Source organism: Hypanus sabinus, chromosome 23 (genome assembly GCF_030144855.1).
Source record: "Hypanus sabinus isolate sHypSab1 chromosome 23, sHypSab1.hap1, whole genome shotgun sequence".
Taxonomy (NCBI): Eukaryota; Metazoa; Chordata; class Chondrichthyes; order Myliobatiformes; family Dasyatidae; genus Hypanus; species Hypanus sabinus.
This window is the reverse complement of record NC_082728.1, coordinates 60,708,165-60,722,469: the sequence shown is the minus strand read 5'-3', so window position 1 is coordinate 60,722,469 and position 14,305 is coordinate 60,708,165. Positions and strand designations below refer to the sequence as shown.

The following is a 14,305-nucleotide window of genomic DNA, read 5'->3' as shown; positions in this document are numbered from 1 at the left end:
GAATTGTTGAGTGTGGATCTTAAGGCTCCTGAAATTCTTTCCTGACAGTGGTAACAGGAAGAGGGCATGTCTTGAATGGTGAGGATCCTGAGTGATGGCTCCATCTTGAGGCCCTGCCTCATTAAGATGGTGGCAAGGATTTTGCCTGTGATGGAGCTGGCTGAGCTTGGAACTCTCTGCAGCCTTTTGTGATCCTGTGCATTGGAGTTTCCATACCTGACAGTGATGCAGTCAGTAACAATGAACGTCTGTTGAAATTTGCGAAGTCTTTGGTGACATACCAAAATTCCTAACAACGTGGAGATGCTAGAGGGCCTTCTTCATGATTGCATCCATCAGTTTTTGGCCCAGTAAGATCCTATGAGATGTCGACACCCAGGAACTTAACGTTGCTCATCCTTTCCACCACTGAACTCTGAATGAGCACTGTTATATATTCTCCCGACTTCTCTTTTCTGAAGTCCACGATCACTTCCTTGGGCTTGCTGATGTTGAGCGTGAGGTTGTTGCTGTGATGCCACTCTACCAGCTGATCTACTGCAGTCCTCTATGACTTCAGGTTAGATGGTGGCAAGCTCGGACGCAGTAGCCACCCGAGGTCCAATCAAAGATGTATTTGTTAATCCTGTACATCTTTTTTTATGATCGCAAGTCACTGCTGGGTATTAAGAGAATTGAGTACTACAGGACTATCCCATCAGCGAGTTGCTTGATACCGATGAACCTGGACTTACTGCATACAAGTCACCTGGACTTGTTGTGTACCATTGTGCTGTGACTGCCTTGGACCTGTTGGACATTGGGAATGTAATACTGTATACAGGTAGTCCCCGAGTTATGAACATCCGACTTACAGACAACTCGTACTTACAAACCAAGGAAGGAGAACGCCGTCAGCCATTTTAAGTCGTTGCCGTTGACATTGTGTTGAGTGTGTAACTTTGTATTTGGCTTAAATTTTTCTTAGTAAGGTTCACCCTGACCCCAGCCCCCACCCCCCCGTTCCGGTCGGCTGGTGGCGCAGTGAGATCAGCGCCGGGCTGGAGAACAGACTTTCCTGAGTTCAATCCAGTGACAGACCGCTCCCGTGCCGGGTTGATGTCGATTCAGTAACTCCTGTACCATCCGGGCCGGGTTGATGTCGAGCTCGCAACTTGACCTCGTAAAAAAAAAGCACTGTCACCTCCAGTTTAAATTCCCACGCGGAATATTGTGGAGGATCACATATCCAAACACAGCACAGCCCCCACTTGTCCCATTTAGCCTGTTCAGTGCGGTGGAGTGTAGGACCTGGGGGAATTCAGTGCGGTGGTCCTTATGACCCAGCGGACCTCGGGAGCTGGCGGAGGTTGGGACCCATCGCCCGCAGTGTTTCTGTTCTGTTGATGGGAAGCAATCGTGATTGAAAATAAAGTGGAAATAATAAAGCGTTTGGAAAGAGTTGAAATGCCATTGGTCATTGGAAAAGCGTTAGGCTATAGTCGGTCAGCAATCGGAACAGTTTTAAAGGATAAAGTGAGAATAATGGAGCATGTGAAAGGCCCTGCCCCGATGAAAGCTATAATTATTACTAAGCAACGCAGTGGTTTAATTATTGGAATACATACATTTCTTAAGTGTTTTATATGCATAGAAAGGCAAAATATATACTATATACCAAGACAAACGTTTGATTAACTGACGCTAAATAATACTGGATGTTCTTGTTCCGACTTACGTACAAATCTGACTTAAAGATGGACTCAGGAACGGAACTCGTACGTAACCTGGGGACTGCCTGTACTGCAAGTTCGGTTCACTGGTTCAGATGCTGTTGGCAGGGAAGCTGTGCTGTCTCGGTTGTGTCAAAGATGGTATCGAAGCCCTGGGGGGCTTGCCTGTTGCAGCCACCCAGGAGAGGCTACTCCGAGGCAATGTGAGAGAGTCTCTGTAGGCACACTACTGGGTTAGGGCCTGGTCGCTTCCTTAAGTGCTGCCTTTAGTGTTTGCTCGATACTGCCCTCTGGTGTTTGTTTTGTGGAAGAACAAGCTGGACAAGGACTGCAGTCATGCCACTCAGAGGCTTGGGCGATATTGTTTTTTTTTATTTTGTGACTGCATGTTTTTCAGAAATTGGAACCATATGGGCTATTTGTGTTACGTGCTGTGAGCAGCTGGTAATGTGATTTGTACCTTGACCCCAGAGGAACGCTATTTTGTTTGGCTGTATTTATGTAAGGTTGAATTTGAACTTGAACTTGAGTGGTGCCATCTGTGAATCCATAAGTGGCATTTGGACCATACTCACCACACAACCATGAGTTAGAGAGAGACTTGAGCAGTGGGCTAAGTTTGCATCTGTGAGGTGTGCCGATGCAGAGGGGGTGTATCACCGATCCTCACTAACTGTGATGGGCCCACATGCCGAGCAGGTCAGACAGAGCAAAAGTATACAGCTTGTCGTGTGAAATGGAGGCAGTGGTGAAGGCTGTCCTCTGACACGTCCAGGAACGTGTAGCAGACATGAGACATGACAGAGGAACTGGTCATTTCAGCTCCATTTATTGGCTGTCCATAAAATCTTCTATCATTCAAGCATATAACGTTGAACATGTCTTCTTACACAAAGGAAATCCCTTCTTGGCTTTTTAAGACCAGACTTGAAGTATTGTGTACACTGTAAGAAAGATGTGGTTGCACTGGAGAGAGTGCAGAGGAGATTCAGCGGGGTGTTGTCTGGATTAGAGAACTTTAGTTATAGTGAGAAGCTGGATCGGCTGGGCTTGTTTTCAATTACCGACAAGTATGCCTTACTCTTCAAACGTGATTGCCATCTCTATCACTGAGAGAGTCTTTGGACATTGGTTGAGGCAACACAACTGTAATAAATGTGTTTTCTGCTTACAGATTTCTCTACAGGGTGCATTCTGCTGTGGCCTGAGTCTCTGTAATCAGCACACAATTATTCTCTACGTGATGTATATTGTTCCATGGGTGTTGCTTCGATTATTCAGAGAAAAGGTAGAACGTTACTCACAGATGTCCTCTGCATCTCTCAATCTTTGCCAATGACATCTCCATTCTCTCTCTCTCTCTCTCTCTCTCTCTCCCTGCTACATTCTTCAAGTTTAACTTTACTGCTCTGTCTCCCTCATCTTCTATGGGAGTTCTCAATTCTCTTTGCTCTTGTGCCTGCCCTCCCTCCACGTGTCCTGACTTATTTTTGTTCTTTGTAAATCCTCTACTTCCCCCTTATTTTCAATCTGTTGCCATCTACATTTTTTTCTTTCCATGATATTGCATGATGTTCTTACCTTCCATCTTTCTCTTCTACCCTGTCCTCCACCTTCTACAGCTGCTCTTGATCTTGTACACTAGTGGTCACCAAGCTTTTTAAGCCCAAGATCCCCTACCTCGGCCTTAGTGAAAGATGAGATTGACCCCAGATCAATTAGCTACATGCATATGCACCGGGGCAGAAAAGACTGGAAGTAAAACCCCACAACCTGGAAGTAGAAATAATGTATAAACACCAGGAATACCCTCCGTATTTTTTGCTCCGCGGACCGGTTTAATATTGACAATATTCTTGCGGACTGGCTGACGGGGGGGGGGAGGGGGCTGTGGTGTTAAACACGACTGGAATACAACAATACTCGAAGCAGGTTCCTTATGTTCTGTCTATTCTGCGATTTAGTTTTCGCGGCTCTTGGCACTTAGCTGCTGTCCCGCGCTGCTCACGTTTTTTTCTGCTGAAAAGACTCAACGGGTTTGCCTTTAAGTGCAGGGTGCTTGGATTCAAGGTACCGAAGCAGTTTTGAGTGCTACATTGCCTCATTAGACAGCCTCCGGGCCCGAACTCCAGCCTCTCGCCCGCCCGCCGCCAGACGCCTTGGCCAGGTGTGGCTGGTCGTGGGTGGGGTGAGAGGACAAAGTCAGGGCCGGAGGTCTCCATGCCAGGGCTGTGGCGATCACAGTCCAGAGAGAACGACCGACCGAGCGAGGAGTGCAACGGTGCGCGCTCACCTTCCCCCCACCCCCCCATAGGATCTATCGACAGACAAAAGTTTGTTTCAGTAGATCACAGAGAGGTAGCTGCTCTGCTACTTACGAAACCCTGAGCCTGAATTAGGTCGACTGTGAATATTTTAGCACCGGATTCCCCACGAACATTCGGTGTGCTAAACAGGTTTAGAAACGATGCCCATTTGTCTTCCCGGCGGCCACTCTAAGTCAATTGGTGGCCCCTGGCGCGAGGGTATCAGGGCGTTCAGGCGACTGATGCCCTCGCGTGTGTTCAAGTTCAACAGCGGCCGTGACAGGGAATGAGGAAAGGTGCAGCTGACTCCTATCGTTTCCTTGTGGCCCAGTAGTTGGGGACCACTGAAATACATTGTGTAGTGCGTGGCGGGGGAACTACACGCATGTGCACTGGGCAGAAAGAACGGAGCTAAAAACCCGCAACCCGGAAACAATCTCTCAACAGTATTTGTGTATTTACTTTTAATTTTTTTCGGGATCTACTGAGAAAGTCTCAAAGGTCGACTAGTCAATCGCGATCGACGGGTTGGCGACCACTATTGTACACTTTGCCCTAGTCATTCTCCATTGCCTTCTGTTTGATTGCAATGTTGCTGCTATCTCTGTGTTTCTCTCCTCCCAACCCACCCCTCCCTTCCCCCCATCCTCCCCACTCCACTCCTACCTCAGTGTTGTGTTCAGCTGTGTTATGTTTATATTATCTTGACTGTGGAATAGCTAAGTCAACGTCTCTGTTACATTCCCATCAGGAGTTGTCCGTGTGTGGTGTCCAGTGGTTGGGCATGAGTTTTGGAGCAGGCCTGCTGCCTTATCTGTATCTGCCCATCTCCTCTTATCTCAATCAAGCACGCTGGAGCTGGGGAGACCAAACCACCCTGAGAGGCTTCAGCACCCACCTGCTGCGAGAGGAGTATGGCACCTTCAGTCTGGTACAGTCTACCCTTTAAGTGCCTCTCTGGGCTTTAGGACCTGTGGGATTACAGACCCAAATTAGAAGAGTAGGACTGTACGGCTATACATGGGTTTGGCAAGTATTAGAAACGTAAGGTAAAATAGTGAAATTCCACCTGCATTGATCAAACTAAAGCTTGCTTGTTGGTAATCCAAGACAATATTCCAGTGCTTGCATTTTCCGCAGTCCTCCCAGTCCACAGGCGTACTGTGGTACACTCTCTCCTTCATGCCAACATCCATTATCCATGTGATAACATTTTTGAATTGGACTCATTTTTTAAATTAACTCATTAACAGTCGCAGCAATTCACTCACTATCATTTCCACATTCCCACACCGGCTTGCAGAAGCTATTCAGTCAGTGCCTCACCTTGCTTTGAACTTTCAAGATCCCCCATATCTAATGAATGGATTTCATGCTTCAGAGGAATCAATTTTCTTTAAAATCGGAAATATTAATGAAAATGTTTCTTCATTGAACTTCATTTGTTTCTAGGCCAAAAATGAAGTGAGTTCAGGACTTCTGCATGTCTGGAGGTGAGTGGAGAGTGATATTTCAACACACAGTTCAGTGTATGTTCACAGAGTCCATGTTTCCACACTCCCCTCAGTCTGTTCACATTCTCCATGTTTCCACACTCACCTCAGTCTATGTTCACAGTCTCCATGTTTCCACACTCCCCTCAGTCTGTTCACATTCTCCATGTTTCCACACTCACCTCAGTCTATGTTCACAGTCTCCATGTTTCCACCCTCCCCTCAGTCTATGTTCACAGTCTCCATGTTTCCACACTCTGTACAGTCTCTGTTCACAGTCTCCATGTTTCCACACACTGTTCAGTCTATGTTCACAGTCTCCATGTTTCCACAATCCCCTCAGTCTGTGTTCACAGTCTCCATGTTTCCACACTCCCCTCATTCTGTGTTCAGAGTCTCCATGTTTCCACACTCCCCTCAGTCTGTGTTCACAGTCTCCCTGTTTCCACGCTCTGTTCAGTCTGTGATCACAGTCTCCATGTTTCCACACTCTCCTCAGTCTGTGTTCACAGTCTCCATGTTTCCACACTCCGTTCAGTCTATGTTCACAGTCTCCATGTTTCCACACTCCTCTCAGTCTGTGTTCACAGTCTCCATGTTTCCACAATCCCCTCAGTCTGTGTTCACAGTCTCCATGTTTCCACACTCCCCTCAGTCTGTGTTCACAGTCTCCCTGATTCCACACTCTGTTCAGTCTGTGTTCACAGTCTCCATGTTTCCACACTCCGTTCAGTCTATGTTCACAGTCTCCATGTTTCCACCCACCCCTCAGTCTATGTTCAGTCTCCATGTTTCCACACTCTCCTCAGTCTGTGTTCACAGTCTCCATGTTTCCACACTCCACTCAGTCTGTGTTCACCGTCTCCATGTTTCCACACTCTCCTCAGTCTGTGTTCACAGTCTCCATGTTTCCACACACTGTTCAGTCTCTGTTCACAGTCTCCATGTTTCCACCCTCCCCTCAGTCTGTGTTCACAGTCTCCATGTTTCCACACACTGTTCAGTCTCTGTTCACAGTCTCCATGTTTCCACAATCCCCTCTGTCTGTGTTCACAGTCTCCATGTTTCCACACTCCCCTCAGTCTGTGTTCAGAGTCTCCATGTTTCCACACTCCCCTCAGTCTGTGTTCACAGTCTCCCTGTTTCCACGCTCTGTTCAGTCTGTGTTCACAGTCTCCATGTTTCCACACTCTCCTCAGTCTGTGTTCACAGTCTCCATGTTTCCACACTCCGTTCAGTCTATGTTCACAGTCTCCATGTTTCCACCCTCCCCTCAGTCTGTGTTCACAGTCTCCATGTTTCCACAATCCCCTCAGTCTGTGTTCACAGTCTCCATGTTTCCACACTCCCTCAGTCTGTGTTCACAGTCTCCATGTTTCCACTCTCCCCTCAGTCTGTGTTCACAGTCTCCATGTTTCCACACTCCCCTCAGTCTGTGTTCACAGTTTCCATGTTTCCACACTCCCCTCAGTCTGTGTTCAGAGTCTCCATGTTTCCACACTCCCCTCAGTCTGTGTTCACAGTCTCCCTGTTTCCACGCTCTGTTCAGTCTGTGTTCACAGTCTCCATGTTTCCACACTCTCCTCAGTCTGTGTTCACAGTCTCCATGTTTCCACACTCCGTTCAGTCTATGTTCAGAGTCTACATGTTTCCACACTCTCCTCAGTCTACGTTCACAGTCTCCATGTTTCCACACTCCCCTCAGTCTGTGTTCACAGTCTCCATGTTTCCACAATCCCCTCAGTCTATGTTCACAGTCTCCATGTTTCCACACTCTGTTCAGTCTGTTTTCACAGTCTCCATGTTTCCACACTCCACTCAGTCTGTGTTCACAGTCTCCATGTTTCCACACACTGTTCAGTCTGTGTTCACAGTCTCCCTGTTTCCACACTCCCCTCAGTCTGTGTTCACAGTCTCCCTGTTTCCACGCTCTGTTCAGTCTGTGTTCACAGTCTCCATGTTTCCACACTCCCCTCAGTCTGTGTTCACAGTCTCCATGTTTCCACACTCCCCTCAGTCTATGTTCACAGTCTCCATGTTTCCAGAATCCCCTCAGTCTGTGTTCACAGTCTCCCTGTTTCCACACTCCCCTCAGTCTGTGTTCACAGTCTCCCTGTTTCCACGCTCTGTTCAGTCTGTGTTCACAGTCTCCATGTTTCCACACTCTCCTCAGTCTGTGTTCACAGTCTCCATGTTTCCACACTCCGTTCAGTCTGTTCACAGTCTCCCTGTTTCCACACTCCGTTCAGTCTATGTTCACAGTCTCCATGTTTCCACCCTCCCCTCAGTCTATGTTCACAGTCTCCATGTTTCTACACTCTGTTCAGTCTGTTCACAGTCTCCATGTTTCCACACTCCCCTCAGTCTGTGTTCACAGTCTCCATGTTTCCACACTCCCCTCAGTCTGTGTTCACAGTCTCCATGTTTCCACACACTGTTCAGTCTCTGTTCACAGTCTCCATGTTTCCACACACTGTTCAGTCTCTGTTCACAGTCTCCAAGTTTCCAGAATCCCCTCAGTCTGTGTTCACAGTCTCCATGTTTCCACACTCCGTTCAGTCTATGTTCACAGTCTCCATGTTTCCACCCTCCCCTCAGTCTATGTTCAGTCTCCATGTTTCCACACTCTCCTCAGTCTGTGTTCACAGTCTCCATGTTTCCACACTCCACTCAGTCTGTGTTCACCGTCTCCATGTTTCCACACTCTCCTCAGTCTGTGTTCACAGTCTCCATGTTTCCACACACTGTTCAGTCTCTGTTCACAGTCTCCATGTTTCCACACTCCCCTCAGTCTGTGTTCACAGTCTCCATGTTTCCACACACTGTTCAGTCTCTGTTCACAGTCTCCATGTTTCCACAATCCCCTCAGTCAGTGTTCACAGTCTCCATGTTTCCACACTCCCCTCAGTCTGTGTTCAGAGTCTCCATGTTTCCACACTCCCCTCAGTCTGTGTTCACAGTTTCCATGTTTCCACACTCTGCTCAGTCTATGTTCACAGTCTCCATGTTTCCACACTCCGTTCAGTCTGTGTTCACAGTCTCCATGTTTCCACACTCCTCTCAGCCTGTGTTCACAGTCTCCATGTTTCCACAATCCCCTCAGTCTGTGTTCACAGTCTCCATGTTTCCACACTCCCCTCAGTCTGTGTTCACAGTCTCCCTGATTCCACACTCTGTTCAGTCTCTGTTCACAGTCTCCATGTTTCCACACTCCGTTCAGTCTATGTTCACAGTCTCCATGTTTCCACCCTCCCCTCAGTCTATGTTCAGTCTCCATGTTTCCACACTCTCCTCAGTCTGTGTTCACAGTCTCCATGTTTCCACACTCCACTCAGTCTGTGTTCACCGTCTCCATGTTTCCACACTCTCCTCAGTCTGTGTTCACAGTCTCCATGTTTCCACACACTGTTCAGTCTCTGTTCACAGTCTCCATGTTTCCACCCTCCCCTCAGTCTGTGTTCACAGTCTCCATGTTTCCACACACTGTTCAGTCTCTGTTCACAGTCTCCATGTTTCCACAATCCCCTCTGTCTGTGTTCACAGTCTCCATGTTTCCACACTCCCCTCAGTCTGTGTTCAGAGTCTCCATGTTTCCACACTCCCCTCAGTCTGTGTTCACCGTCTCCCTGTTTCCACGCTCTGTTCAGTCTGTGTTCACAGTCTCCATGTTTCCACACTCTCCTCAGTCTGTGTTCACAGTCTCCATGTTTCCACACTCAGTTCAGTCTATGTTCACAGTCTCCATGTTTCCACCCTCCCCTCAGTCTGTGTTCACAGTCTCCATGTTTCCACAATCCCCTCAGTCTGTGTTCACAGTCTCCATGTTTCCACACTCCCTCAGTCTGTGTTCACAGTCTCCCTGTTTCCACTCTCCCCTCAGTCTGTGTTCACAGTCTCCATGTTTCCACACTCCCCTCAGTCTGTGTTCACAGTTTCCATGTTTCCACACTCCCCTCAGTCTGTGTTCAGAGTCTCCATGTTTCCACACTCCCCTCAGTCTGTGTTCACAGTCTCCCTGTTTCCACGCTCTGTTCAGTCTGTGTTCACAGTCTCCATGTTTCCACACTCTCCTCAGTCTGTGTTCACAGTCTCCATGTTTCCACACTCCGTTCAGTCTATGTTCACAGTCTCCATGTTTCCACACTCTCCTCAGTCTACGTTCACAGTCTCCATGTTTCCACACTCCCCTCAGTCTGTGTTCACAGTCTCCATGTTTCCATAATCCCCTCAGTCTATGTTCACAGTCTCCATGTTTCCACACTCTGTTCAGTCTGTTTTCACAGTCTCCATGTTTCCACACTCCACTCAGTCTGTGTTCACAGTCTCCATGTTTCCACACACTGTTCAGTCTGTGTTCACAGTCTCCCTGTTTCCACACTCCCCTCAGTCTGTGTTCACAGTCTCCCTGTTTCCACGCTCTGTTCAGTCTGTGTTCACAGTCTCCATGTTTCCACACTCCCCTCAGTCTGTGTTCACAGTCTCCATGTTTCCACACTCCCCTCAGTCTGTGTTCACAGTCTCCATGTTTCCACACTCCCCTCAGTCTATGTTCACAGTCTCCATGTTTCCAGAATCCCCTCAGTCTATGTTCACAGTCTCCATGTTTCCACACTCCCCTCAGTCTGTGTTCACAGTCTCCCTGTTTCCACACTCCCCTCAGTCTGTGTTCACAGTCTCCCTGTTTCCACGCTCTGTTCAGTCTGTGTTCACAGTCTCCATGTTTCCACACTCTCCTCAGTCTGTGTTCACAGTCTCCATGTTTCCACACTCCGTTCAGTCTGTGTTCACAGTCTCCCTGTTTCCACACTCCGTTCAGTCTATGTTCACAGTCTCCATGTTTCCACCCTCCCCTCAGTCTATGTTCACAGTCTCCATGTTTCTACACTCTGTTCAGTCTGTTCACAGTCTCCATGTTTCCACACTCCCCTCAGTCTGTGTTCACAGTCTCCATGTTTCCACACACTGATCAGTCTCTGTTCACAGTCTCCATGTTTCCAGAATCCCCTCAGTCTGTGTTCACAGTCTCCATGTTTCCACACTCCCCTCAGTCTGTGTTCACAGTCTCCATGTTTCCACACTCCGTTCAGTCTATGTTCACAGTCTCCATGTTTCCACCCTCCCCTCAGTCTATGTTCAGTCTCCATGTTTCCACACTCTCCTCAGTCTGTGTTCACAGTCTCCATGTTTCCACACTCCACTCAGTCTGTGTTCACCGTCTCCATGTTTCCACACTCTCCTCAGTCTGTGTTCACAGTCTCCATGTTTCCACACACTGTTCAGTCTCTGTTCACAGTCTCCATGTTTCCACACTCCCCTCAGTCTGTGTTCACAGTCTCCATGTTTCCACACACTGTTCAGTCTCTGTTCACAGTCTCCATGTTTCCACAATCCCCTCAGTCAGTGTTCACAGTCTCCATGTTTCCACAATCCCCTCAGTCAGTGTTCACAGTCTCCATGTTTCCACACTCCCCTCAGTCTGTGTTCAGAGTCTCCATGTTTCCACACTCCCCTCAGTCTGTGTTCACAGTTTCCATGTTTCCACACTCTCCTCAGTCTGTGTTCACAGTCTCCATGTTTCCACACTCCGTTCAGTCTATGTTCACAGTCTCCATGTTTCCACACTCTGCTCAGTCTATGTTCACAGTCTCCATGTTTCCACACTCCTCTCAGTCTGTGTTCACAGTCTCCATGTTTCCACAATCCCCTCAGGCTGTGTTCACAGTCTCCATGTTTCCACACTCCCCTCAGTCTGTGTTCACAGTCTCCCTGATTCCACACTCTGTTCAGTCTGTGTTCACAGTCTCCATGTTTCCACACTCCGTTCAGTCTATGTTCACAGTCTCCATGTTTCCACCCTCCCCTCAGTCTATGTTCAGTCTCCATGTTTCCACACTCTCCTCAGTCTGTGTTCACAGTCTCCATGTTTCCACACTCCACTCAGTCTGTGTTCACCGTCTCCATGTTTCCACACTCTCCTCAGTCTGTGTTCACAGTCTCCATGTTTCCACACACTGTTCAGTCTCTGTTCACAGTCTCCATGTTTCCACCCTCCCCTCAGTCTGTGTTCACAGTCTCCATGTTTCCACACACTGTTCAGTCTCTGTTCACAGTCTCCATGTTTCCACAATCCCCTCTGTCTGTGTTCACAGTCTCCATGTTTCCACACTCCCCTCAGTGTGTGTTCAGAGTCTCCATGTTTCCACACTCCCCTCAGTCTGTGTTCACAGTCTCCCTGTTTCCACGCTCTGTTCAGTCTGTGTTCACAGTCTCCATGTTTCCACACTCTCCTCAGTCTGTGTTCACAGTCTCCATGTTTCCACACTCCGTTCAGTCTATGTTCACAGTCTCCATGTTTCCACCCTCCCCTCAGTCTGTGTTCACAGTCTCCATGTTTCCACAATCCCCTCAGTCTGTGTTCACAGTCTCCATGTTTCCACACTCCCTCAGTCTGTGTTCACAGTCTCCATGTTTCCACTCTCCCCTCAGTCTGTGTTCACTGTCTCCATGTTTCCACACTCCCCTCAGTCTGTGTTCACAGTTTCCATGTTTCCACACTCCCCTCAGTCTGTGTTCAGAGTCTCCATGTTTCCACACTCCCCTCAGTCTGTGTTCACAGTCTCCCTGTTTCCACGCTCTGTTCAGTCTGTGTCCACAGTCTCCATGTTTCCACACTCTCCTCAGTCTGTGTTCACAGTCTCCATGTTTCCACACTCCGTTCAGTCTATGTTCACAGTCTCCATGTTTCCACACTCTCCTCAGTCTACGTTCACAGTCTCCATGTTTCCACACTCCCCTCAGTCTGTGTTCACAGTCTCCATGTTTCCACAATCCCCTCAGTCTATGTTCACAGTCTCCATGTTTCCACACTCTGTTCAGTCTGTTTTCACAGTCTCCATGTTTCCACACTCCACTCAGTCTGTGTTCACAGTCTCCATGTTTCCACACACTGTTCAGTCTGTGTTCACAGTCTCCCTGTTTCCACACTCCCCTCAGTCTGTGTTCACAGTCTCCCTGTTTCCACGCTCTGTTCAGTCTGTGTTCACAGTCTCCATGTTTCCACACTCCCCTCAGTCTGTGTTCACAGTTTCCATGTTTCCACACTCTCCTCAGTCTGTGTTCACAGTCTCCATGTTTCCACACTCCGTTCAGTCTATGTTCACAGTCTCCATGTTTCCACACTCTGCTCAGTCTATGTTCACAGTCTCCATGTTTCCACACTCCTCTCAGTCTGTGTTCACAGTCTCCATGTTTCCACAATCCCCTCAGTCTGTGTTCACAGTCTCCATGTTTCCACACTCCCCTCAGTCTGTGTTCACAGTCTCCCTGATTCCACACTCTGTTCAGTCTGTGTTCACAGTCTCCATGTTTCCACACTCCGTTCAGTCTGTGTTCACAGTCTCCATGTTTCCACCCTCCCCTCAGTCTATGTTCAGTCTCCATGTTTCCACACTCTCCTCAGTCTGTGTTCACCGTCTCCATGTTTCCACACTCTCCTCAGTCTGTGTTCACAGTCTCCATGTTTCCACACACTGTTCAGTCTCTGTTCACAGTCTCCATGTTTCCACCCTCCCCTCAGTCTGTGTTCACAGTCTCCATGTTTCCACACACTGTTCAGTCTCTGTTCACAGTCTCCATGTTTCCACAATCCCCTCTGTCTGTGTTCACAGTCTCCATGTTTCCACACTCCCCTCAGTCTGTGTTCAGAGTCTCCATGTTTCCACGCTCTGTTCAGTCTGTGTTCACAGTCTCCATGTTTCCACACTCTCCTCAGTCTGTGTTCACAGTCTCCATGTTTCCACACTCCGTTCAGTCTATGTTCACAGTCTCCATGTTTCCACCCTCCCCTCAGTCTGTGTTCACAGTCTCCATGTTTCCACAATCCCCTCAGTCTGTGTTCACAGTCTCCATGTTTCCACACTCCCTCAGTCTGTGTTCACAGTCTCCATGTTTCCACTCTCCCCTCAGTCTGTGTTCACTGTCTCCATGTTTCCACACTCCCCTCAGTCTGTGTTCACAGTTTCCATGTTTCCACACTCCCCTCAGTCTGTGTTCAGAGTCTCCATGTTTCCACCCCTCAGTCTGTGTTCACAGTCTCCCTGTTTCCACGCTCTGTTCAGTCTGTGTCCACAGTCTCCATGTTTCCACACTCTCCTCAGTCTGTGTTCACAGTCTCCATGTTTCCACACTCCGTTCAGTCTATGTTCACAGTCTCTATGTTTCCACACTCTCCTCAGTCTACGTTCACAGTCTCCATGTTTCCACACTCCCCTCAGTCTGTGTTCACAGTCTCCATGTTTCCACAATCCCCTCAGTCTATGTTCACAGTCTCCATGTTTCCACACTCTGTTCAGTCTGTTTTCACAGTCTCCATGTTTCCACACTCCACTCAGTCTGTGTTCACAGTCTCCATGTTTCCACACACTGTTCAGTCTGTGTTCACAGTCTCCCTGTTTCCACACTCCCCTCAGTCTGTGTTCACAGTCTCCCTGTTTCCACGCTCTGTTCAGTCTGTGTTCACAGTCTCCATGTTTCCACACTCCCCTCAGTCTGTGTTCACAGTCTCCATGTTTCCACACACCCCTCAGTCTATGTTCACAGTCTCCATGTTTCCAGAATCCCCTCAGTCTATGTTCACAGTCTCCATGTTTCCACACTCCCCTCAGTCTGTGTTCACAGTCTCCCTGTTTCCACACTCCCCTCAGTCTGTGTTCACAGTTTCCCTGTTTCCACGCTCTGTTCAGTCTGTGTTCACAGTCTCCATGTTTCCACACTCTCCTCAGTCTGTGTTCACAGT

The 14,305-nt window shown here is 48.3% G+C and overlaps 1 protein-coding gene across 8 annotated transcripts in view; it reads left to right on the top strand.

Moving 5' to 3' along the window:
- tmem260 (transmembrane protein 260) overlaps nt 1-14,305 on the top strand; it is a 118,502-nt gene that overhangs the window by 23,787 nt on the left and 80,410 nt on the right. For 7 of the 8 annotated variants that reach the window (XM_059948968.1, XM_059948972.1, XM_059948974.1 and 4 more), the window contains 3 exons: nt 2,887-3,000; nt 4,770-4,949; nt 5,471-5,511. In XM_059948968.1, the coding sequence (XP_059804951.1) occupies nt 2,887-3,000; nt 4,770-4,949; nt 5,471-5,511 (335 nt within the window). The remainder of the gene's footprint in view (nt 1-2,886; nt 3,001-4,769; nt 4,950-5,470; nt 5,512-14,305) is intronic. The other variant, XM_059948970.1, reaches the window with a different exon arrangement.